The sequence below is a fragment of the Hylobates moloch genome, unplaced genomic scaffold, assembly GCF_009828535.3.
Source record: "Hylobates moloch isolate HMO894 unplaced genomic scaffold, HMol_V3 SCAFFOLD_10, whole genome shotgun sequence".
NCBI lineage: Eukaryota > Metazoa > Chordata > Mammalia > Primates > Hylobatidae > Hylobates > Hylobates moloch.
This window is the reverse complement of record NW_026652285.1, coordinates 19,802,949-19,830,219: the sequence shown is the minus strand read 5'-3', so window position 1 is coordinate 19,830,219 and position 27,271 is coordinate 19,802,949. Positions and strand designations below refer to the sequence as shown.

Below are 27,271 nucleotides of genomic sequence, written 5' to 3'. Positions count from 1 at the left end.
TTTTTAGTAGAGACGGGGTTTCACCGTGGTCTCGATCTCCTGACCTCGTGATCTGCCTGCCTCGGCCTCCCAAAGTGCTGGGATTACAAGCGTGAGCCACCGCGCCCGGCCCCTTTCTAATTATTTTACATTTTACTACTATCCATGCTCAACTATGGTGGGCTGTGCTTCTCTTCCCAACTCTGCTTCAGTGATGTCATTTTAGTGATCCAAAATCAGCCATGGTGACAGTGTTTACACCGTGGGAACTGGCAATGCTGCCAGCCAGGGCTTCCATGTCTGGGAACTGAATGGTGTACCTTTATAGCACACCAAGAACCAAACCACTGGCCCATGAAAACATTTGAAGGTCTGAAGCAAATGTTTACCTGGAAGATGAATAGGTTAAAAAGTATAGAAACATGTCAGCTGGGCGTGGTAGCTCACGCTTGTAATTCCAGCACTTTGGGAGGCAGGCGGATCACCTGAGGTCGGGAGTTCGAGACCAGCCTGACCAAAATGGAGAAACCCCGTCTTTACTAAAAACACAAAATTAGCCAGGCATGGTGGTGCATGCCTGTAATCTCAGCTACTGGGGAGCCTGAGGCAGGAGAATTGCTTGAACCCAGGAGGCAGAGGTTGTGGTGAACCGAGATCGCGCCATTGCAATCCAGCCTGGGCAACAAGAGTGAAACTCCGTCTCAAAAAATAAATAAATAAATAAAATAAAAACATGTCTTTAAGAAATCCTTCTCAAAATTGTGTAAGGGTTGAAGGCAATTTTTTCTCAACTTAAAGCTACAGTTATTCTACAACATGGCTTTCATAACAACTATCAGTTACTAAAGTGTCCATCGTTTATAGGACAACCTGTACACCATTACTTCTAGACAAAAACACATGTGTTGACTAGATTGAGATACAAATCCTGAAGAGTGGCAGAGATCCCCTTCCTCTCTCCCTTTCAAACTTCTGGAAAGAGGAGCTTATTCTCAATCTATGTTTTCTCACCTCCTTGTCAGGCTTGGCTCCTGCCTCCACCATTTGACTGAAACTGCTCAAAAGTAACCCTTGACCTCCTTACTGCTAAATTCAATGGCTTTTCAGTCCTCAGTTCTACAGGCTCTCTGGTTTATTTCTGCCTCTTCCATTAGACTGAGTTAATAGAACAGAAATCCTACCTTCCATACTAGGCTTAGCCCAGCACAGTGTCTAGGGCCTCCTAGATGCTCAGCAATTGTTTGCTCAGTGGCTGGAAATGTAATCTCTGTGACCTTGGGCATGCCACCTCACTTCCATGGATGTCTGTTTTCTTAGACATGAAAAGAAGGTGAATCATGTGGGACCCCCTTCTTTTTTTTCCTTCAGTTTGTCGAGACTCACCTTTAAGGGTCTTGCAAGGGCTAAAACTCTCCCCCCGCCCACTTTTTTTTTTTTTTTTGAGATGGAGTCTCGCTCTGTCACCCAGGCTGGAGTGCAGTGGTGTGTGTGATCTCTGCTCACTGCAACCTCCGCCTCCCGGGTTCAAGAGATTCTCCTGCCTTAGCCTCCCGAGTAGCTGGGACTACAGGCACACGCCACCATGCCCAGCTAATTTTTGTATTTTTAGTAGAGACAGGGTTTCACCATGCTAGCCAGGCTGGTCTCAAACTCCTGACCTTGTGATCCGCCCACCTCGGCCTCCCAAAGTGCTAGAGTTACAGGCATAAGCCACTGCGCCCAGCAAACTCTCCCTATTTCAAGTGAGCGTTATAAGTGGATGTGTCCACTTTTATTACCAGGCAAACTTCTGGATTTTCACCTTCTCTTTGGTCCTTGGGTCTAAGCTCCAAAGCTATCCCTTTGCCTCCTGTTGTTTCTTGGCTCAGAGTCAGGCTGAGTGACCTTGAGGAAGTTACATAGCTATCTTCCCAAGCTATACAACTGGAATGAATGGGAGCTGTGCAAGACAAGCTGGCAAATGTTGAGAACTCCTGTGAGATCTGTAAACTGCAGGTATTGGAGCTACATCCCCAAACTTGAGTTATGCATATTTTATCTTCATAACATTTCTCCCCTGGAGTTGATCCCCTTCAACTCCTTAATCATTTCGGTTGCTTGTACTGAATTCCCTCAAGTCTAAAATTCTTTTTTTCCTAGAGCTGCAGAAATCAAGACCAAACAGTATTCCAGATGCCACTTTCTACTCCAGCACTACAGGATTTATAGAGGGGGAGGGATCATCTTGCTAATGGCTCAGCAGCATAAAGATCCCAACAGTCAACAACATTCAAGTTCCTGTTCTCATCCGGAGGTCAAAGCTTCTGGTTCTCCCAGCTCATTATCCCAAATACTGATCGTCCTACATTTGCTTTCCTGCTCACTGTCTCCATGAGGTGTCCACCTATTGGGTCAAAGGCCCCAACATGGCGCGGTCACCTCTGAAATTAAAAGAAGGAAAACACATTCACCTTGCGCATACACGTACATAAAAAGCAGTCCAACGATACTTACCTGAATGTTAGATTAGTCAGCAAACCATTAGAAATGAATCTAAATGATGTAGGGCAGAGTTCAGTGACAAGTCATGAGATAAAGGAAACACACAGGGCTCAGGCTAATTAAAAAGATAATTAGTTGTGGAAAATAAGGTTGGGCTCCAGCCAAGAATTTGTCTTTGACAAAGATAAACCAAAGGCTTTGATACAGTCATTTTGGGGGGATTTAGTTGTTCTTTTACAGGAGTTGAAGAGCAAGAACAAAGCAACAGTCAGTTTCAAAGTGCAGCTCAACTCCCCCTCTGTTTGTTGTTCTGCTCATAAACATACAAACTGTTTCCTTTCATCTGCACAGGCTCATACAGTATGGAGATCCCACAATAGATTTACACCAGATTTAAAGATGAATGTGCAGAGCTGGGGTCAAGCCAGAGATCTTCTGGCCTAAGAAAGATCTCAATGTCCCTGGCTGGAATTAAGAAAAACACAAGAGAAAGCTCTTCAAGACCTAAAAGGCTTTAACAGTGAAAAGGAAAACGAGGAGCATCTCTTACCCAAATTGTTAAAACCCACAAAGGTGTTTGAGATGTCTAGTAGCAATGCAAAGAGCTTTAATCTTTACATAGGGAATGGGGAGAATTTTCCATAGGTGGTCGGATATATGGGGGGAGCTGACAACACAGGGGAAGGGGAGATGGGGATGATGCCAGATACTCTATGTGGACCTGAAACTGCAACTCCAATGGTTCTGCAAAACTACTTGCCCGACATACTGTTTTGATAAATAAGCCATATCCTTGTGGAATTGAAATCTCCAACTGCTTCACTGGCACGGACATCTCTGCAGTGACAGCTCATGCCCCAGATTGTGGCGTTAACTTGAATTAAATTTCAGATGTGGGGGAGCTAAGGGAGGGGGGTGGTGGCAGTGGGAGGTTTATGAACAGTATGCTGGGGCTCTGATGTTGTCATAACCAGATGGCTTCAACTGTATCATTTAAAACAAAAACAAACATGTCCAGAAAGAATGAAATAATGACAGAAGCATTGAGTAGCTTTACCTGTACCTGAAATCCCAACAGCTTTGTACCCACAGTAAAGCCCAAGTTGGAAATTCCATAAACATTGAAGATCCCAGAATAGACCTTCATCCTGACAGAAGCTAGGTGCCAGGACTACTGTCCTCTTGAGGGCATAGTCCCTGAACTCACCAGCATCCCAACCCACAGCTGTCTGTGAATGAAGAGGAAAGCAAATCTGAAGCCTGGTTTGTCCTTCTGGAACTTCTGAAGAACAGGCCAGCAGAGGCACCTTTCCAGAGCTTTGTTCTTGCTATTCCCACAGGAAGGAAGCTTTACTTTCAGTTTTGTACCTAAACATTTCAGAAATGGAACTTCCTCCAGTTAATTACATAATCTTCAGGATACTCCATTAGAAGATCTGGCATTCAATAGTTGTGTGATCTGAGGCATGTCCCTTCTCTGGGTTTCTGCTTCCCTCATCTACACAGTGGGAAGATGCTGTATCTCACCTGTCCTACCAAGTTCGTCAAGTTGTTGGGAAGCTCAGATGAAATACTGTATATAAATTTAGCTGGAAAAACCTAAGATGATATGGGTAGAGGAGACTTTGAGTTCGTCTGGATCCTTGGACTTGTGTGCTGATCTGGAAAGCTAGGATGGAGGAGGCACAGGACAGCAGCCAGCAGCCAGCATATGCAGAACTGGGTACTTCCTCACACAGGGGACGCTTCCCAGGGGAAACCGGAAGTGCAATGGAGGAGTTTCCAATAAACTAATCCTGCCTTTGATTATATTAGTAACAGATCATATTTATCCATTCTAGAGGCAGTAAGATAAATGAAAGTTGGAAAATGAACACAGTCTAAGGTCCACTGAAGGGAAATGGAAGGTGAAATAGGTTGAGGTTCCATCAAAGGTAAAAAATACACAGGCTGGCCAAATAGCTGATACATTCTCCAATATATCCCACTGTCCTAACAGAGCCACAAAAAAGGCAGACAGGGAGCCCCAGAACATTCCTGTGAGCTCCAGTATTAGCTTTTCTGGAAACACATCAAGTCAATGACAGAACCAGTTAGAGACAATAATTTCCCTTTATTTAATCTCCACATTTATGTCCCCTGGATCTTTTTATATTTAGTTAGGAGAAGGGAGTTGAGGATTAGGTCTTAAAACATACAGGGTGCAGAAAAGCCCACTACCATTACTTGCCCTGGCAGAGGTAGGGGCCTGATCCGCCAGGATATGGACTGTGAGATACTCAGGGAGGACAAGAGACTGGCAGATGCTGATAGCTCACAAAGAAAACTTGAGATTATGGAGTCTCAACAAATCCCTACGGCTCATTAGACATTTCCGACATAATCTCTGCAAGCTGAAAACTAGGACTTCAAAATCCCTTAAGCAAGGGACTCAGACCCAAGAGACAAGGCAGGTGAGTGAAACAAAAGACCAGAGATACCACACAGTACAAAATAGTAATTATTTATATTTTCAAAAAGAAAAAATTAACATTTGGAAGTTCTCCCCTGGAGGAAGAGGGGCTAGTCAAAAGGAACAGAACTGGCTCCTATGCAGGCAGCAAGTCAGGTACAAACAGCTGAGCAATCTGGGCTGGGATTTTATCACACAGCATTTTTAATTAATAAAATTTCCTTCTCTCTTCTTTTGTTCTGTTTTTGTTTTGTGGGCTTTTTTGTTTTGTTTTTTAGAAAAAGGGGTGGGGGAGAAGAAATAAAATCAGAGAAAAATGCCCAAAAACATTTTCCACAATATCTAAAAACAGAGAACCATAGTTCTTGTCAAGACAGTATGAATTCTGGATGAGTTATTTTTTCCAGTTTTCAACACCAATAAAGATTTTTGCAAAAGCCACCATATCAGAACACTCATCTTCCAGATCAAATAACCTTACCCTTTTGCCTTCACTTGTCATTTTTCATAAAAGGATAAAAGGATGTATTCTGTTCTTGCAAACAGTAAGTGCTAACAACAAGAGAGCTCTTCTGATGCTTGTATGGTGGTAAGGAGTTTTCACAAATATCCAAGTTTTAGCACAGTTGGAAGGACTAAAATTTGTTTCTCTCAATATAAATACTACTGGAATCCACAAACTGATTTTTGAGAAATTCTGCAAAAATCTTTTCTTCTTTCCTTTTCCCTTCTGTTAAAACTCAATGTCCTTTTTTTTTTTTTTCCTTTTTGCTCCAGGCACCTGACGATTTGTTCTGCTCAGTCAGATGCAGACAGGTTTCTCCGAAGTACCACCGCTGGGATGTCCTCCGGCCAGCGCCTAAACTGAATCCCCAAAGTATCAAACTCGGCCAGGCCAAAGGGAACACAGTGACGCAGCAACAGGGTTTTCATTAGGTTGAATAGCCCCGAGTCCTGGGCCCTTCCCTCCCCCCGTTTCCCCTAAGTTATTTAGTGCTGTTTTAAAAGTCTGGGGCCACAATGCAGTCTCTTCCCCTCACGACAGAGTAAAAGCTCCACAGATTGCGCTGTCTACCTGGTGGTCAGTGGCAGCAACAGTGGCTGCTGCTTCTGGAAATTAAACGGAGTCTTACAACAAGCAGGATCTTAGGATTGCTTCAGGCGTTTGCGTGGGGGTCCCAGAAAAGGGCACTGTGCTGAAGCCAGAGAGCGGTATGCCTCAGCCACCAAGTGGGGATGTGACACCACCATTGACTTCCACCCAGAGGTCTCCAAGACATCCGAAGCATGACTAGGAGAAATGTGGAGAAACGGGTTACCAAAGGGAGTGAGCAACGGATGAATTCAACAGCCACCTAGACAGCCTAATTTTCCAGTGTTAGGTATAAAGGGTGTCAATGCAAGAAACAGAAGAACCCTTAATATGCATGAGAATTTGCTTGTTAGACAATGCGCCGACTGGTGACTTGCCTGTGGCTGTTGTCATCTGAAAACCAGGACTTTGAGCCACTATATTCTCAAAAATAAAAAGCGGAATGTTCTCCAGGCCCTCAACACTGCCTATGTTCCTTATATTCACTGGTGATGCCAGTCATAATAAGGAGCATAGGCTTCCTTGGCCAGAAGCCCTGAGCTTCTGCCTGGCTTTGCCACTCACCAGCCTTTAACCACAGGGCAGATCAGAGCCCGGGGCCTACTTGATTATCAAAAAAGAGGGGAAGATAACCATACTTCATTCAATGGTTAATATCTTAAAAGCACCAAGCAAGTGTCCAGCACACAGTAAGCACTCAAAGAAACTCACACTGATGGGTCTCTTCCCTCCCTCTTCTGCCTCACTTGATCACTCCTTAGAAAATAATTCTACAACTAGACCTAGAGGATGTTATTTCCTGTCTTTGGGAATTTTCTATGTTGAATATTGTTCACTCATCCACCTGGAATGTCTCAGACCTGTCTTGCCCCAGAACTGCTGTTGTGAGGGCTTTTCTTCTTTGGGTTTTTTCCAGCTTTTTCTCTCTCCATGGGGCAAGGGAGTAGAGCATGTCCCACTGAAAGATGGGTTGTAGTTACAACCCATCTTTCATATTATTATTCATATTATTTCATATCATTATTCCATATTATTATTTCAGAAAGTAGTATTGCCAGGTCATTTGTCACTTAAGATGAAGGAACAGACCTAGTGGAATGAACATTTCTTTCTCAAGACAGTGTTATGAAACCAGCTACTGATGATCCCTTCTCTTTCCCTCATTCTACAACCGAACATGAGGTACACTTTACCAACTCATAAACATATCTCTATCCTTCTAGAAATCTACATGTCTTTTATTAAGTCACTGGGTGTGAAGTAAATTACTATCATTTGGGGCACACAGCTTTTTCAGGCCAGCAAGTTATTTTCATCACTTCGATTCACTATGAGGAAGTAAAACACTTTACTCACCAATAGGATTCAACCCATGAAGTCAATTCCATACGGTCAATTGAAGGAAAAGATGAAAACTCTATACTTACTGCCAAAAGGTTAATGAAGCTACTTGCCTGCTTTACCCACTAATTCAAAGTCTTTCTCATTTCTTCAGCTATCCAACTATTCTGAAAGAAGAACTTTGAAGATGCCAACTCACTAGTTGATGAAATCCACTGCCTGAGTTTTCAACTGATCTGCGCTGTGGAGGTCAGCCAGGATGAGAATTTCTGCAGCATTCTCCACGGACAGGTTACTGCAGAGGGCATCCTCACACATGACCTTTAAGCGCTCCAGGGCATACTGTAAAACACAAGCACTGCTGTCGTCAGAGCAGCAATATCTCTGGGCTGACCACTACTGAAGCTGTTTTCTTTAGCTATACCATCATATTAACTAGATACTTGAACAGAACTGCACAGACCATGAAAAGCTACTACTGCAATGATAAAACATAACCATTTCTGAAGGTTAGATGTTTAAGCTTGAAATGTAAACAGCTAAAATAACCTGGAAAGCTGCCATTAGAGTTCTAAAGTCTACCTATTAGAAAAATGGCAATTACAGGGTAGATCTGCATCCTGAAGTTTACTCTCCTCCTCACTGTGATGAAAGTTGTTCTTAAACCTTCACCACTTAAAATTACAGTGAGGCATCAGTCTGCTTCACGTCAACGTGGCAACTCAATGGTCTGCCCTTCTAGGCCCTGCGGTCTGTGGAAACATGACCCATGGGGAAGGGTGAAAGAATTGGTGTTTACCCTGTGGAATCCCTTATTTACTGCAATCCCCTTAGTTAGAGCCAGAAGAGGGTGAAGCACAGTCTTTTTGACTTAAGCATTGTCACTAGCCCAGCAAGATATCCCAACTGGCCCATCAGGCTGTGAAAAGGAGCCCTGTGGTGACTTTTACCAGCACCTCTGCCACTATTTGTTTCTGAATGAGGGTCAACTAAAGGCCTCCTTTTAAATAGAGAAGGATAAATAGAGTCTTATTTTATTGGGGTTGAGGTTAAGCTTCTCAGAGTAAAAGGACAAAGTGGCAGAGAGCCTAAATGCAGTTTCAGTTTAAAAACCTGTATTTTCTAAGAAAAGGGCATAAATGTTCTTGAAATGGAAAGCCTAGGTTAATGCTGGGCACATCTGATCTACTCGATTGGTTCTGATACAACTCTACCACTTGTTCTCTAATATGAGATTATGAACTTACTAGGAACTTCAGGGATAGGAAAGAGGAAAGAAATACAAGGAGGCACAAAATAAAATGTCATTAATCAGTTCACAGGAAAACAGTTTGCTTTGAGGCTATGCACAGTCTCCTTATAGGCCCCAGCTTGAAGGCCCCAGAACTCAATGACACAATGCCCCTTCAGGGTGAATCATGGCAATCAAACCCGGACAATTTCATTGTTATGAATTCTGGGTGAGGAGGCATATCTGCTGGCACTGTGATCTCCTGCAGCAAAAAGAGAGGTTTTATTGGTTTTGGTGCAGCTTTAATTTTTTACATTTGAGTAACTGGAAAACAGTTTCCATGGAAAATAGGAATAACATTAGATAAGCAAGAAATGAAGTTGCCGTTTTTGTTTTAAAAGGCTGAAATGTTCAGTTTTTTATACAGTGCTGCCCAGATGATTCCTCTTATCCTTTCTCAATACATTCTTTTAAAAGGACTTTTACTGTGAATAGCTCTGATCCCTATTGCATAATTAGACAAAAGTAGCCATTCTTGTCCCTTGGGGACAAAGTTTTTTCTTAATTATGCTTCTGAAAAACCTGCCTAATGGCAGTACTTACCCAAGAGATGGAAATTGTGTCTCCCAGGCCTAGCCGACGAGTTTTGTTTTGTTTTTGGTCTAATTACACATGTCCCCAGGAGACTGGAAAAGCTTAGAAGAAGCTGTTTCAGTCTCTTGGGTAAATTCTATATGTTTAGATCATTCCATGAAAGATTTCTTATTCTGTTTTCCTAAAACTCACGAAGAGGTGTAAAGGTAAAAATGTTTTCAAATAGGCTTGGAGCAAAAACTGTCTAGTGGGAAATTCTGAATGGAATTTGAAAATGCACCCTTCAATTACTTCTCATTCATAAATTTAAAGCACTGCCGTGATTCAACAGCTTTATCTTTTAAAACTACAAGTTAACACATTGTGCTGAAATGCTATCCTTGAAATGGCAGTTCAGGCTGATCACCATGCTCTGTGTACTTACAGTAGGTTACCAGTAGGTTTTCTGGCTAGGGAGCAAGAATGAAAACTCAGGGACACAGCAGAAGTTTAATCTTGGCTCTGTGGATATACAACTCTGAGCCTTAGTATTTCTGTCTAAAAAGTGGGCCTTGCAATACTTATCCTTATGGAATCTAGAAGATGAGAGCATAAACACATGATGTGTATAAGTACAAGTCACCACTTCCTTAAAAATCAGAGCACAGATCAGGCAGAATCGTAATTAACTTTATAAAAGGCAGTTATTGGATTGTGTCTTCTACTTTCCCAGAGCTTGCAGTGAATATTTTCTTACTGTCTCCATTAAAAGCAAGTTTCCCCTGGTCAGAATTGAGGTAGACTGGAAGGGTATGCAATTTTCACATTGCTTCACTGTACTCATAAAGTCTTGAAAAGTGACAAGAAGGATACGGTTATTATTCCAATCTTCTCCATCAGGAGCACTGATTGCATTTACTTGCCCCATCCTCTACATACCCTCCAAAAGCTGATCAATAAAGATAAAACCTCCACTATAAACACAGACACTTTCCTCCATCCTCAGGCACAAAGGAAGGTAGGAGACTATCCCATGGGCAAACCCTGGAAGGCTCTTGTGTCCTTAGACCAGAGCCCACTTTTCCCTCCAATGGGTATTGCAGCATCACAGCAGGAAAAGGAGGTGCTTTTGGCAGAGAACCCTCTTTCTCACAGGGTCTACTGCTGGCAGGATCTATGCCCTTTTCCCACCCTCACGCCAACTCCACTTGTCCCCCAACACAGGAAAAGCTCCCACAGGGTAAACACCAATTCTTTCACCCTTCCCCACAGGTCATGTTGGGTCATAATGCAAGGCCCAGACCACAGGGCCTAGAAGGGCAGACCATTGAGTTCTCTCTCTGATGTACCTAAACAATGAAAGTCCGTTTCCCAATGTGTGTTGGGGACCACTAATCTTGCAGGTGATCCTTGAGAAAAAGGATTCCAGGGTTAACTAAATTGGAGAATGCTGTCTATCATAATTCCTGTTAGAAAATTCACAGTAACATTAATATGCTACATGTTCTGAGAAATCCTGCAGTAAGATAGCAACTATTTGTCTTGGTTAAACTCAGTATTTTTCATAAGACTTTCCCACCAACCTAGTATCTGTTGATATTTCACCTTATTTTGGGAATCACTGACCGAATTATTTTAGGTAATCATCATATGTCTTTGATTCTAAGATCTGCATTTTTATTTCCACACTTTAATACTTCTCAAATTGAAATGTGTCATGAAGTATAATTTATTCTACTATTAAGCTATTAATTCTCTCATAATTTTGAAGAAATACTGTTTATTTCAATAACTACTTAGGTAAAAGTTGAAAATGCTAACCAGGACACTAGGTAAAAGATTACAGCCATGCCTCACTATCCTTGGGGGACTGGGTCCAGGGCCCCGCAAATACCAAAATCTGTGAATGCTCAAGTCCCTTATATAAATTGACAGTATTGGCCAGGCATGGTGGCTCACACTCATAATCTCAGCATTTTGGGAGGCTGAGGTGGGCGGACCACTTGAGGTCAGGAGTTCGAGACCAGCCTGGCCAACATGGTGAAACCCTGTCTCTACAACATATACAACAATTAGCTGGGTGTGGTGCTGCATGCCTGTAATCTCAGCTACTCGGGAGGCTGAGGCAGCAGAACTGCTTGAACCTGGGAGGCGGAGGGTGCAGTGAGCTGAGATTGCGCCACTGCACTCCAGCCTGGGCAATAGAGTGAGACTCTGTCTCAAAAAGTAAATAAACAGACCAGGTGCAGTGGCTCACACCTGTAATCCCAGCACTTTGGGAGGCCGAGGTGGGCAGATCACTTGAGGTCAGGAGTTTGAGACCAGACTGACCAACGTGGCGAAACCCCATCTCTACTTAAAATACAAAAATTAGCCAGGGGTGGTGGCGAGCGCCTGTAATCCCAGCTATTCGGAAGGCTGAGGCAGGAGAATCACTTGAACCCGGGAGGCGGAGGTTGCAGTGAGCCGAGATCGTGCCATTGAACTCCAGCCTGGGTGACAAAAGCAAGACTCCCTTCTCAAAAAAAATAAACAAACAAATAAATAGACAGTATTTCCCTGTATCTTTATGTATATCCTCCTGTATACCTTAAATTAGCCCTATATTATCCATACTAATTAATACAATATAAATGCTATGTAAATAGTTATACTACTTTAGTTTTTTATTTGTATTTTTTTTATTTATTTTTTTGAAACAAGGTCTCGTTCTGTCACCCAGGCTGGAGTGCAATGGCGCAATCATGGCTCACTGTGGCCTCAACCTCCTGGGCTCAAGTGATCCTCCCACCTCAGCTTCTCAAGTAGCTGGGACTATAGGCGTGCACTACCACACCTGGCTAAACTTTTTTATTTTTATTTTTGTAGGGATGGAGTCTATGTTGCCCAGGCTGGTCTTGAATTCCTGGGCTCAAGCGATCCTTCCTCCTTGGCCTCCCCAAGTGCTGGGATTATAGGCTGGAGGCACTGCGCACCCAGCACCACTGTGCCCAGCCTGTTTTTTCTTGTTTCTTTTTTTCTTTTTTTGGAGACAGAGTCTTGCTCTGTTGCCCAGGCTGGAGTGGCACGATCTCAGCTCATTGGAACCTCCGCCTCCCGGGTTCAAGCGATTCTCTTGCTTCAGCCTCCCGAGTAGCTGGGACTACAAGCGTGCACCATCATGCTTGGCTAATTTTTGTATTTTTTAGTAGAGATGGGGTTTCGCCACGTTGCCCAGGCTGGTCTCGAACTCCTGAGCTTAGGTGATCCACCTGCCTCGGCCTCCGATAGGTGCTGGGATTACAGGCATGAGCCACTGTGCCTGGCCTCTTGTTTCTTTTTTCTCAAATATTTGTGATCTGAGGTTGGTTGAGTCCACATGGATACAAAGGGCTGTTTTACTGATAAAGTTTAAATACGTTAATAAACTCAAAAACATTTTGTAAATTATAAAGCACAATCCAAATGTTAGTATTATTTGAATCTTTACTATCACTGTGGTTAAATTTGAGATGGAAAAAAGAGGAGAGGTAAAAGTCAAACTTATCCTTCTTTCCCATAGTTAGGTGATCATATAGTTTACTATTCAAAACAGGACACTTTTGAGAATAAAAAGTGCACTATTAATAATTGTGTTGGAATAGTATGTGTAAACCAGGACTGTCTTGGCCAAACCAGGATATATGCTCATTTTACCCACAATGCAACATAGAAGCCTGTTCATGAAACACAAGAAGTCACAATAACTCCTAGTCCTGATTATTTTTCTATTATTATCTTACCTTGTCAGCAGCTGCCAGCAAATCATCAGCCATTTTGTCGAGGTTTGGAGCCTTCCCCGTGTAAATGAAGCACATCATTTCCTTAAAAACTTCAGGCTCCACATCATTGATTTCAACTCGATTCTATGCCAGAAAAACTGAATATGAGAAACATTCCAACAGAACAAAATCCCTAAACTAAACTATTTTCATGATTTTAAGCTCTAGTGAGAAGAGAACCTTGTATCATTTAAAATCTAACATTATTGGAAAATTTCTTTGCCCGGCTTGATTATAATAGCCTTTTTGCCCATCATATGTTCCATCTTTGTTTTCTCAAACATAACAGCAAAACAACTCTTCAATTTTTTCACCTTTCTCTTCCTCAGTTTTCTGAGTAAAAACATGTCTAAATACCCTCACCCAAAACTGTGTGGATGATCAGCCTCATTTAATAAGTCAATCTGCTTTACCCATAATACTTCTATACCACTTCTCTCTGCTCTCAGAAGGAGTTTAGGGACTCATACTCCATTTTAGTGAGAAAAAAGTAATTAGGAAAATGAATCTGCAGCTAAAGTGGGAAATTATCTGACTCTAGATACCTGGCTAGACAGACATGCCTTCCTCTTGTTACATACCTTTTTGCTCTCCTCCATTTCATGTTCAAACATGGCACTAAAAACCGGAGAACGAGCTACAAAGTCAAAGAGAAACAAACAGATAAGGCTATCACAGTGAAATCTCTCGGCTGTTGCCAGTCATGAGGGAGAGATCATTTTCTTTCCTATCCTACTGCTATAGGAAAGGCCTCCGCCTCAACTTACATCAGAATTACAAAATTCCTTTCTTCATATATTATAACAATAAGTAACTAATTATAATACATAAAGGAAAATAAGAAACCACTACTTCCAAAATAACTTATTGGTTCTACTCCAACCATTCACATTTCAAGAAAATTACTTATCTATGTTGGATGATAATGCTATGTTCTCTGTATAGATTTGGGGTTCAAATGTAAGGTCCCTTATGATCAAGCAGGGTGTTCTAATACCTATGTTTTTGTTGGAACTGACACCCTATTTTCTGCACCTCCAGGGACCGCACAGGAAGAAGGTCAAGAACTGGGCTCAATGGCATCCACTAACCAGATGAAGTGCATGCTCATCTATGGCAAACTGTCTGTTTTTCTAAGCCATGCATTCCTAACAGAGATGATATTGCCCCAAAGAGGTGGGGGTGGGGGTGGGGGGGGAAAGAAACTTTAGATATTATAATGATTTGTGTCCCTTTAAAGCACAACCCTACCTGATAAAATCTTCTTCCTTAGTATTTTATTTCTCTCATCAGGGAGAATTTAAATTTAGTTTTTCTCCTTAGAGGCAGGGATAATGAAGGTTGAGAAACAGTGCTCCAACTCATGCTCATTCTAGTCCAATGAACACCATGAAAAATAATAATCTCAACCATGAAAAGTAACAGAATGGCTAAGAACTCAAATTTGTTCATGTTGTCAAATAAATCAGGGGTTCTGGTGAAAGCTGAGATCCAACGATTACCTAAGAGTGAAAGGACAAAATATATAGTAGAAGGGCTTTGAGCTAACAGAGAACTGGAATTTTTGGCCTATAGTTTATGTCAGAAAGCACTAATTTTAGCTCTGCCATTTTTTTTTTTTTTTTTTTTCCTGAGACAAAGTCTTGCTCTGTTGCCTAGGCTAGAGTGGAGTGCAGTGGTGTGATCTCGGCTCACTGCAATGTCTGCCTCCTGAGTTCAAGCAATTCTCCTGCCTCAGCCTCCCAAGTAGCTGGGATTACAGGTACCCACAATCAAGCCTGGCTAATTTTTGTATTTTTAGTAGAGATAGGGTTTTACTATGTTGGCCAGGTTGGTGTCGAACTCCTGACCTCAAGTGATCTGCACACCTCTGCCTCCCAAAGTGCTGGGATTACAGGCATGAGCCACTGCACCCAGCCTAGCTCTGCCATTTTCTAACCACATATTCTTGGGCAAATCATTTAACCCTCTGAAGTTCAGTATTTTAATTTATACCAAAAGGATATCAATTCTCATTGTTCTTATTTCAGAAGGGTTATAGACCATAGAGAACTAAATAAATATATTTCAGAAATTAAAGACTAAAGGCCTGGCGCTTTTCATAAAGAAGGAAGGGTCCAAAGCAGCCAGGTCTTGAGGGTCCTCGGTAAATAGGGAGCAGCTGATGCAACGGGAATAAATGAAATCACTCAGGGAGAAGTGGAATGAAAACGGAACTGAAGCAGATCCTCAGGGCTCACCAATGTATAAAGGGATGGGTGAGGAAGAAGTAAGGAGACCACACATCAGAAGCAACCAGAGAACCAGGAGAGAGGAGTCCTAGTATATGAACTAAAGTCCTTCAAATTTAGGAACTAGTAGATCATGTAATTTTGAAAAACTGCTTTCATAGCATGGAGGTGAACTGAGGATAAGTGGGAGGAAAGGAAGTAGAAAGTGAATATGCTAACTCAAGAAACTCAGTTCTGGGGAAAAGAGAGAGAGAGAGAGAGAATAACTAGAGGGAGAAGCTTGGAGCCTGTTTACAGGCTGAAGGTGAAGAGGCAATAACAGAGAGATAGTGAAGATACTAGATAGACAGCAAGGATATAACTGGTAGAGTAAGGTTTCTGAGAAGGCAAGATGGGATATAAAACAGAGCAGAGGTAGAAAAAAAGTCTGCTTTGTCCAAGAGGAAGAACACCTCTACTGAGAATGCAGGTGAGGTGAGAAGCAAGAGTTAAGGAAGTTCCTACAAATAGGCCTCTTTTTCTCTTGGAGGAAGTAGGCAAGGTAATCTTTTAGGAGTTTGGAAGGAGTTAAAGAGTGGTTAAGGTTTGAGACAGCTATTGTTAAGAAAGGGAGTTGCCTAAACATCTGTAGAAAAACTATTGGCGGTGTTGAGGGCCTAGCTAAGTGTGGAGACACTAACCAAAGAGTTACAGACTTCCTCGAGTTTTGTTTTTTTTTCCCCCCGAGACGGAGTCTTGCTCTGTTGCCCAGGCTGGAATGCAGTGGCATGATCTCGGCTCACTGCAACCTCCGCCTCCGGGGTTCAAGCAATTCTCCTGTCTCAGCCTCTGGAATAGCTGGGATTACAGGCGCATGCCACAATGCCCAGCTAATTTTTGTATTTTTAGTAAAGATGGGGGTTTCGCCATGTTGACCAGGCTGGTCTCGAACTCCTGACTTCAGGTGATCTACCCGCCTCAGCCTCCCAAAGTGCTGGGATGACAGGCATAAGCCACCGCGCCCGTGACTTCCTTGAGTATTATACAGTAACAGCCAGTTGTGAGAGGAACAGGTAAATGTTTAGACTGAGGCAGTTTGAGGTTTTACCAGGTGTGTACTTTAGAATGACAGAGCAGAGGGTCTTAGTAAGAAGTGTTACTTGAAGGTTCTCGCAATTTCCTGTTAGGTCTTATGGTCTTAAGAGAAGTATGCGGTGATTGTTACCCTTCCCTGGGCGGTGAAGTCAGTCCTTCCTCATCAGTTCCTCCTTGGTGTCAATCTCCCTGGTCTTGAAAACCATGGGCCTATTAGAGCAAGACCTGATCCTCCATGTCAGGGGCAAGAGTTTCATTCTTCTAGTATGTTTAAACTGAAAAGAGGGCTAACCCCTCCAGAGCTGAGGACTGGCTAGATGGCATTTAGTCCTGAGTATAGAATCCTCTCCATTACATCCTAAACCCTTATCTAGGGGTTGATACCTGCTCTTAACCGGTGCTCTGACATCTACTCTCTAGGGGCAAAGGCATTCAATACCTTTGTGCATTATCATCCATGCCTTGAAAATGATGGCCTAGGTCCACTACAGAGAGGAAAAACAGAAATGTCATTTTAGAGAGCAGCTTTTTTGGTTCTGAGCATTGTTACCAGAATACAAAGATATATTTAGCTGCAGCTTGTTTTGTAGTTGAGTTCAAAAAGTTGAAGTTGTTCAAAAGGTGATTATGCAATCACTTGTTTTTCCTTATTTCACCAAAACTATAAAATTCCTCATGAATAAATACCAACCTGCTAAGATAGCTTTGTGAGCCTGGAATTCCTGGCCAGCAACACACAAGCAGCAGTCTGTGAACCGGGAATTCTCCCACAGTCCTCCTAATTCATCTGCCAATCGGCACTCAGGAACCTTTACCATGTTCATGGTATTCTGGCCAGAAATGTTGACAGAATCTTGCACAACACTCACCTGTGAAAGACAAGGAAACACAAGCCAAGCTTTTGTTACCAGGAATTTTTTTGCCAGCAGATAGAGAGATGACCTTTATCTCACTGCTGTAGTATATTCAGATACTAATATTAATCATATTATCTTGAAACCACCTTCACAAATCAAGGCTTTATCCCTGGATCAAGTAACTCCTTTTCTGTCACAATCAGACTTATTCTATACCATCTCAGGACAATGGGAAGAGAGCCCCACAAATCTCCTTTTCCCCCAGTTTCTAATAAGCTTCACCTCCCTTGGACTACAAACCTGGGCAAAGGTGCCAGAGAGACAAAACTAACAGACACAAATGTTAAACCTCAAGTATTTACCTTATTCTGCCTTAAGTTCAATACAAAGAACTCCTATAAATACTACCATTTAAATTAAACTCTAGAGACAAGAATCTAATCACTTTTTTTTTTTTTTTTTTTTGAGACAGAGTCTCACTATGTCGCCCAGGATGGAGTCCAGTAGCATGATCATGGCTCACTGCAGCGTTGACCTCCCAGGCTCAAGTGATCCTTCTACTCTAGCCCCTGGAGTAGCTGGGACTACAGGCGAATGCCACTATATCTGACTAATTTTTTATTTGTTTACAGAGACAAGGTCTCACTATGTTGCCCAGGATGATCTTGAACTCCTGGGCTCAAAGTGATCCTCCATCCTTGGCCTCCCAAAGTGCAAAGATTATAGGCGTGAGCCACTGCACCTCGCCAAATCTAATAACTGAAGCCTAAAAGAAGTTACTTTAGTTAGGTCAAGAACATGCACATAAAATGCATCTCCTACAGGGCCTGGTAAATAACTGGCACTTCTTCAAAAATATTAGTTTAATGAACATGACATTATTGACCCACTGTCAGTAAGGACCAGACTTGGAAGATCTTTCTAGTAGTGAAAACTGGGTGAGTATCCCACACTTTTATACTTTTAGTCAGTTGTGATAATGACATACAAGATGCCTGGCTGTAGCTACACATGCACTTATAGCTTTGGAAGATAATGATGACAATAGGTTTATAAAGGAATCCCAACTTCCCACTATGGCTTCAGCAGAAGCATGTTTTAACCAGTTCAGCCTAGATAAAAAACCAAGTTAACTTCTAGGTGAGTCAGTGAAACTCAGATAAATCTGTTAGGGTACCAAATACAAGGATTTATAAATCATACAACATCATAAAATAAATGTCAGTTGCCCAACTGTAGATAGGACGCTGCAGATCAGTCGTCTGCCTAACAATCGTTGTTATGCTTCATCTCCTACATCACTTTCTGTTAGAAAAGTTAAATTCAAAGCAGAACTCACAAACCTTGAGAATTAGCTCCCCACTCTTGCTATTCCTAACAGTAAGATGAGAAAGACAGCTTAGGAACATCCTTAATAACCCAGATTTCTTTTAACCTTCAAGATGCAAGTCATCCCTTAAACGCAGTCGTAAGCCCAGAGGCAAAGTTAATGATCTGTAGTTCCTTCTGTGCAGGAGTGAGATATTTACTATCAGGTCAAGAAATGTATTCATTTGTTTAAAACTAGCTGTTACGGTCTTGGGCAATGAAGCAGCCAAGTTAATCAATTATGAATATACTTGGCATTAGTATCACATTTATTAGAGCCAGATTATAACATTATTTTAATAGCCTAGGCCACAGTACAAACCATCCCATAGAGATTCTCTCGTCCTTTATAAGACCTCTAATTTGCTTCTGCCACTTTCTCATATTCATACCCTCACTTCTTTGATATAACATTAACACCGAAAGTAGAAGTTGCCTGTTCTCAGTTATAGCTCCAAAATACTAATTTAAAAAAAAAAAAAAAAAAAAGGAAAAGACCAATTAAATCCAACTTTCTCACAGGGAAAGGCAGGAATCTCCTGGGATGGCCAATGAAGGGAATGGAGAATGCTTTTGGCACTGGGTTCCTAGCTTGAATTAAACCAGGTTGACAGGAGCCCAAAGTCATTAACACTTGATGGCAATTTAGTAGACTGGGTGAAATGAATTGGCAAGAAGAGCTAAACTGAATTTCACATAATCAAACCATAGTTACCAGTGGGCCTTCTGCTGGTTAGAAGCACATGTGGTAATGAGTGGGGCCCAAACGCTGTGACATCTCTCACTGGGGCAATTCCTCTCTCTGGACACAGACAAGAACACAGCAGAAGAGAGAATGTACCTTTACTGTCTGAGCCAGGCTTGTTCTGTAGATATATAGATGCCTGGAGTCTCCAGAGCTCTGAATGTCTGGCACCTCTCACCAACATTAAATACGCTTAATTAAAAATAAATTCTAAATGGCATTCACAAATGAGTCTTCAGAGCCCAAACTTTTGACTTAGAAAGGGATTGTTTTCCTCTGCAAATGATGATGCTAAAATGAGACCATTCTGAGAAAAACTAAAGATTTTTTTTAATGCCTATAAAGTTGACTGTGGAGACTCATTCAGAACTGAAGCTGTGAAGATGACGTGACTGTGACATTTATGTCATTTTATAAATGACTGCATGAAAATGTCTCAGGAAGGCTGTATAATCTCCTTAACTTCAAGTTGTAAAAGGGTCTCACTTTTAAAGTCAATCCTTTTCTTAAAAAAACAAATTTCATAAAAACTAAAGATTGTGCCAATTCTTGTACATTTCATCTATACATAAAGTAAAAACCCAGGGAAATACATTTTTTAACTTCTATATAATTAAAACAATCTAGGAAAAACAGACACTGCCTACAAATTTATTTACAACAGAAGCACTATTTCTACTAGCAAAATATTAGCAACAACATAAATGTCCATCAACAAAAGAATGAATAAATTATACATTCACACAAGACTATTATATACAGCACTAAATATGGATGAAGTATAGTTATATAAATTTTAGAAACATAATGTGAAAAAGCAAATCTTAGATGACTACATACAGTCTGACACCATTTTTATAAAGCTCCAAAACAAGTAATCTAAACAATATATTATTCAGACATACAAATAATAAACAAGTGCATGATAACATAAAATTCAAAATAGCTATTTATCATCCTCTGAGTGAGGAAATAAATCTTAGGGATTGGGAAGAAGCATTACAGGTTAGTTCCAAGTTATTGGTCATATTTTTAGGTTGAGTGGTGGGTTTAGTATATTCTCATGCTTTATAACCTACAATGATGTTACCTATTGAATCACCATTTGTGTAGGTCAAGAACAAGCAAATATTGGTATTTTCATCCAGTATCCAATAATTAAAGGATGAAAAGGTAAAAATGAATAGATTCATTTATTTAAAATTTGGCAAAAATACCTATTCCCAGGCTATGAAGTGTGTGTGTGTGTGTGTGTGTGTGTGTGTGTGTGTGTGTGTGTGTAGAAAACTATTAGTTTTAAAAATTTAGAGACAGGGTCTCCCTCTGTTGCCCAGGCTGGAATGCAGTGGTAGTGGTGTGATCACAGCTCACTGTAGCCTCCAACTCCTGGGCTTAAGCAATCCTCCTGCTTCACCCTCCCAAGTAGCTAGGACTACAGGCATGTGCCATCATACCTGGCTGATTTTTAAATTTTTTGTAGAGACAGGGTCTCACTATGTTGCCCAGACTGGTCTCAAACTTCTGGGCTTGAATGATCCTCCTACCTTGGCCTCCGAAAGTGCTGGGATTACAGGTTATAGTGAGCTATGATTAAGCAACTGCCCTCCAACCTGGGCAAGATCAAGATCCCATCTCTTAAAAAATTAAAATAAAGTTAATTAGTGTCTGGATATTTCACATTTATATGTTATTTCATATTTCATCTTTAGTTGCAACATCACAAAGAGGTTCTGGGATTATCTACCTGTCAAAGGCACATATGGTAAAGTTGGAATACAATGCTTCTTTATTGCTAATGGCTATTTGTTTTCAATATAAATAATTGGAGAAAAGGGTCAATAGAAGCTGAACTATTTCATGAAGATTTTCTGTGGACCAAATTATTAAAGAGAAAATTTAAAATGGAACTTAAACATGCCTTCATGTCTCTATTTATTTTTTAACAGACAGGGACTAATTATGTTGCCCAGGTAGGAGTGCAATGGCTATTCACAAGCATGATGATAGCACACCACAACCTCGAACTCCTGGGCTCAAGTGATCCTCTTGCATCAGCCTCAGGAGTAGCTGGGAACCACAGGGGTGTGCCACCACTCCTGACTCTTATGTCTCTCTCTTTTATTACCAAAGTAAATGCTCTGTCAAGAAAACTTGGGACCTGAGTTTGTGCTTCCTTGGGTGAATGGCATTCAGCTCCACTTCATGTAGTGCAGTGGACTAGAGATAGAAAATAGGGAGCTGACATGACCCTCACACTAGTTTGCTGCACAATGTTAGGAAAAATTACCTGACTCCCTAGGCACTGCTTCTCTCCCCTTGTAACATGAAATGAAGAAAACAGAACTAAACCTAGCTCAAAGGATTGTAATAAGGGACAATTCAGGAAATGTTTTGGAAATGCTTCCAAATAAGTTAACTAAGCAATAACAACTTGGAAGAACTGCCACATTTCCTAATAGGTAAAACATCACTGAGAACCGAAAGTGATCTCAGTGTCTACAGTCATATCACCCTGAACACACCTGATCTTGTCTGAAAGTGAACTCAATGTAGGGCACATTATAAACAAGACCACCCATTCATCATTTTCAGAGTCTACAATCTAATTTCATTTAAACATTCAACAACAGGAATACCACTGAAATAAAGGCCAAACATAAATGGGTGCTTCTCGGTCTTCCACCGTAGGAGTCCCTCTTGTGGCCTCTGGGAGCACCAGAATCCCTATGAAACAACTGTATTTATTGTATCAGGATGAGAATGAGAAGTGCCTGAGTCAAAGGCTGAGTGACGAATGGGGCACTGGGGTACTAGAACCTAGATTTCTATATGGACATCAACTTCATAAAAGCCTCTAAACAATATGAAAATACTAATTAAACCAATAACAAATAAAACGTAAATATGAATTAAAACAAATATGTTTATAAATATTCCACTGATAGAAGGGAAACAACAGGTCAAAGGGATAAAATGTGCACCAAAAATGACCTAGCTATGAAAAGTGCTAAGAACTTAGATGAGCTGCAGACATCTTTAAAACCCACACATCCAATACACACCCCCACGCAACCGTCTTGCAACGCTGAATGCTACTAAGTCCACAGAGAGCCTTGGAACAGAAACAAGTCTCACTAGGCATAAGCCCAAGTATGAGAAGCAACACTCAGCACCTGTGGCCAACAGAGAAGTGTGAGAGGAACAGATGGCACACCTGGTTCGATGGTAAGAAACCGATGGCATCAGCAGAACCCAGCAGACGTTTCCCTGTTCAACATCTCCTCGTTTCTAAAGTGTCATCTCACTTCCCATCTAAGTCAAGGCACATCTAAACTTAACCACAGGATTTCTCCTAAGAGAATTTCATATGGGGAAGTGAAGGGAGAGAGAGACCGAGCTGGAACTTGGCCTCGGATTTAACCACAGGATAAGAGACTGCCAAGTGAGGGCAGGCCAACTGGTTTCCAAATCAAGACTGTGAAGACAGGGGTTGGAGCAGCTGGAATGGATTGGGAAGAGAGGGGGAAGCATATGAGAAAAGGCTGGACCCACTGTGGACTCAAAAAAGCTGCAGTAAAGGTTATGGTATTGCCTAATACTGCCAGATGCAGTATTTAGGGGAGATTTTCTTCAGAGAACAGTTTCAAGATTGGCTTTCATTTCCAATAGAAACTAGAATTTTCTACTATTTTTAAGTTTTTCTGAAATGCAGGTCTCTAAGATAGGTGAAGATTCAAACTGTGATCTGTTTACATAACATCTAACCTCATGTAAAACCAACTAAATTCTCATTTCTTCATTCAGGCAACTGAGTATAATCTGTGACCAGTTAGATTTACACAGAATTCACACTCCAAGTTTATCAGACATAAAAGAACCGCCACATTTTATGTATTTATTATAGATGCTATCACTCTAGTATTTCCTTCTTTTACTTAGTAATTAAAAAGGAGAGGGGATACCAATTTATGCAAACTATATTTTACATATTTAGTGTGGTATTATAAGAAACTGCCTCCAAAGTTTTCTAATCATTTGCAACTACTCTGTTGCAATACAGAAGGCTGGCTGGGCGTGGTGGCTCACACCTGTAATCCCAACACTTTGGCAGGCTGAGGCAGGTGGATCACTTGAGGTCAGGAGTTCGAGACCAGCCTGGCCAACATGGTGAAACCCCATCCCTACTAAAAATACAAGAATTAGCCAGGCCTGGTGGCCCACGCCTATAATCCCAGCTACTTGGGAGGCTAAGGCAGGAGAATCACTTGAATCTGGGAGGCAAAGGTTGCAGTGAGCCAAGGTCGCGCCATGGCACTCTAGCCTGGGTGACAGAGCAAGCCTCCGTCTCAAAAAAAAAAAAAGAAAGAAATACAGAAGCCTGCTACCGACAGCTAGGCCTTTTCTGCAAAAGGGCAAGATTCCTAAGGGACTCCCTTCCCTGCTACTCAGGTGGTGATAGGCCTTTGAAACTGTCATTAACTCACAGTGTGAACCTATTATTTGACAGAGTGAGCTGGCAATTGGGGTACAACTGTACCATCCCCCATGATGATACACTGTTTATTATTATCAAGAGGTGCTGCTCAGGAAGTGGTTCCTCAACCACACCATGTGCAGGGAACACTAATGCCCCAGTTGACTAGAGATTTTATTCATTTATTACACTGTGAGCTTGTCAGTATTTCTAAATGTATTCATAACAGCATGAAATGACTAATCAGTATATACTCATTAAAGAAACCACTTTCCAACTCATTCTTGGTTTGGGAATTTTACTTCAAGGCTTCTCCTGTAAACCTGGGAAAAGCTCTTAGGTCACTGGTGAGAGGACTTTCCTAACTGACTACAGCTAACTCTCTGAGCTAACTGTGAGTTAGAGAGCTTTACATAGCTTTCACCCTAGAAAAAAAATGGTTCTCATCTTCTTATTTCACAATTACTCCAGCGAGACAAACCATAGGCCTCAACTCTTGATAAGAATCTAGTTCCAAGAGCAGGAAAGGTAAGTAATCTGCAAACACACATGGCCCTCACACTTAAGGAGCCAGAAAGTATAAAGAACAGATACACATATTTAGCTTGATGTGACAGTCCTTTCAAAAGCTATCTGAAAAAAATCCCACAGTGAAAACTCCTGACCCAAGCAACTTAAAACTGACACATACCAAGGTAGCATATAATCTTTGTTTTTAAGAACAGTAACAAATGGAAAGCTGAGATGCCCAACAACCTTGAAATCATCAGGTAGCTCAATCAGTCACATAAATAACATTTGTGCAGCACTACTCCACTTGGGGTTTTTTCTTACTCTACATCCCTGATACAATATAATTAAGTCTACCAATACCCATCAGGTCTGGCAACTACTAGTCTCAGCAGAATACAAGGACTCACCTCACAGAAGAGGGTAAGCTTGTCATCAGGGAGAAGCCCGTTGGCCTCATCCAAAAGAAAATCTCTACGGATGAATTTCTTGAATCCCCAGTCTTTGCCTTGCACAAACCTATATGCCCGTTGACTCTCTGGGGTGGAAAAAAAAAAAGTCATATTTAAGGTTACGCAAAAACCAGATCAAAGCCACAACTTGTCAGTGTATGAAACTTCTGGATGTGAAACTTCAGAGTTGAACAAAGAGGAGAACATTTACCCATAGCTTTGGTTTCTTCTCCCTTGGCATTCAGGATGGAGAATTTGAATTTTGCCCGAACTTCACTCTTTGGACAGCTGACCAGTAACAGGTAAAGTGACAGGTAATCTTTGCTTTCTTCATCTAGCCCTTTCGGGTTTACTCGCAAACACCTGTCCAAAACAGATACAAAAAAAAAATGTCAAAAGCATCCATTTTGATAGAACTGGAACATCAGACTCAAGAGAGGGAGATGTTTAAAAAACAAATGCAGGCCCCACAGAAGAATATAATTCAGTAGAATGACTAGTTGGGAACAACTTTTTTCTTTTTTTTTTGAGACAGGGTCTTACTCTGTCATCCAGGCTGGAGTGCAGTGGTATGATCATGGCTTACTGCAACCTCGATCTCCATGGGCTCAGGTGATCCTCCCACCCCAGCCTCCTGAGTAGCTGGGACTACAGATGTGCACCACCATGGCCAGCTAATTTTTGTAGAGATGGGGTTTCGCCATATTGCCCAGGCTGGTCTTGAATGCTTGAGCTCAAGCAATCCGTCTGCCTCAGCCTCCCAGAGTGCTGGGATTACGGGAATAAGCAACCACACCTGCTGGGAACCACTTTTGTAGAGCAAAATGGGCCACCTTTTAAAAAGTAAACAACAGGCTAGGTGCGGTGGCTCATCCCTGTAATCTCAGCACTTTGGGAGGCCGAAGTGGGCGCATCACTTGAGGTCAGGAGTTCGAGGCCAGCCTGGCCAACGTGGTGAAACCCTGTCTCTACTAAAAATAAAAAATAAAAAATAAAAAACTAGCTGGGCGTGGTGGCAGGCGCCTGTAATCCCAGCTACTCAGGAGGCTGAGGCAGGAGAATCGCTTGAACCTGGGAGGCAGAGGTAGTAGTGAGCTGAGATCACACCACTGCACTCCAGCCTGGGTAACAAGAACGAAACTCCATCTCAAAAAAGAAAAAGGAAAAAAAAAAAGAAATGTGTGGACCAGGCACGGTGGCTCATGCCTGTAATCCCAGCACTTTGGGAGGCCAAGGCAGGCAGATCACTTAAGTTCGAGAACGGCCTGACCAACAGGTGTAACCCTGTCTCTACTAAAAATACCAGGCTTGCTGGCGGGCACCTGTAATCCCTGCTTCTCCAGAGGCTGAGGCAGGACAATCACTTTAACCCAGGAGGCAGAGGTTGCAGTGAGCCAAGATCGCGCCACTGCACTCCAGCCTGGGCGATAGAGTGAGACTCTGTCTCAAAAAAAAAAAAAAAAAAAAAAAAAGTGTGAATAATCTTTTATAGATAATAATATACATAATCTTTTATAGATATTTTACCAATCTGGCAACAATATTCTAAGACTAAAATAAAAGAGGCAATATGAAGGAAGCACAGACAAAAGTAAATTATCATTACACAGCACAGAATTCCAGGCCAGACTTCTAAATAGTGTTAGAGATGCCAATCTGTTATGGAGAGATCAAAACAAAATTCAGACAGAATAGGTTCAACTAAGTTGTAAATGTCATTAGTCAAATGCACGGGTTTCAGACGCTGCTTCTACTACATGCAGTACATAGGTCATATGTATCCTTAGGCCTTGTCTGTATTATTGCACCTCTCTCAAACAGGTGGCCCAATCCAGTGTCTCTCTAGGGAGTGCATATGCCACATACATTACTATACACCTTGCTAATGATGAGGATTTAAATACAATGTCTAACAATAAACATCTCTCTCAACACTTAGTAGTAAAATGCACAATATATAGCCAACAAATACTAAATGAATGAAAAAATAACTTTTGGTGGGTTATCAGAGGTCAAAACTGGTGGTTCAGAGACATGTGTTTTGGTCTTTGCAGTGGGTATATGGTTGTATCCTCAACTGCCTGCTCCTCAGGCAATATGACACACAGTCTGAATGAGACTGATCCTCACTCTTGGATCATATTTTCCCTGCTCCAGGGATTAGTTCAGGGAATGCAAACGTAAAACAATTGGTGCATGTACGACATATTCCTGGCCACACAGTTCAGAGAAAGCTCAAAGACTTTTGCTAGCATGTAGTAGATTATACCCATTGGTACTGCCAGTTATCCCTCAAGCACAAGAGAGGCCAGACCTGAGATGTCCAAGAGCGTGGAGAACAGGGCCAGGGCAGAGATGGTGTTCTTACTCTAACCACTGGCTTGCTGGATCAAGCTACCTTCAAACCCATCCTATACCCTGTCAATACAGTTACATAAGCAAATAAATCCCCTTTCTTGTTTAAAAGCAGGTAATTTAAAAGAGATTTTTATGTTAAAATCTAGATTTCTTGCTTTTCTTGAAAAATCAGAAAATCTGGCAAGGGTCAGCCCTTACTCATGCATAGCTATAGTTAGCTGGAGCTAACTCTTTTAGAAGAACACTCACTAG

At 41.6% G+C, this 27,271-nt stretch overlaps 1 protein-coding gene across 5 annotated transcripts in view; it reads right to left on the bottom strand.

The window, feature by feature from the left end:
- Nucleotides 1-4,553: 4,553 nt before the first annotated feature.
- Nucleotides 4,554-27,271, bottom strand: part of SPOP (speckle type BTB/POZ protein) — an 82,693-nt gene continuing 59,975 nt past the window's right edge. For all 5 annotated transcript variants that reach the window (XM_032163301.1, XM_032163302.2, XM_032163304.2 and 2 more), the window contains 7 exons: nucleotides 24,873-25,024; nucleotides 24,620-24,747; nucleotides 16,947-17,124; nucleotides 13,532-13,587; nucleotides 12,912-13,034; nucleotides 7,546-7,688; nucleotides 4,554-6,203 (listed from right to left, as the gene is read on the bottom strand). In XM_032163301.1, the coding sequence (XP_032019192.1) occupies nucleotides 6,059-6,203; nucleotides 7,546-7,688; nucleotides 12,912-13,034; nucleotides 13,532-13,587; nucleotides 16,947-17,124; nucleotides 24,620-24,747; nucleotides 24,873-25,024 (925 nt within the window). In that variant the 3' untranslated portion in view covers nucleotides 4,554-6,058. The remainder of the gene's footprint in view (nucleotides 6,204-7,545; nucleotides 7,689-12,911; nucleotides 13,035-13,531; nucleotides 13,588-16,946; nucleotides 17,125-24,619; nucleotides 24,748-24,872; nucleotides 25,025-27,271) is intronic.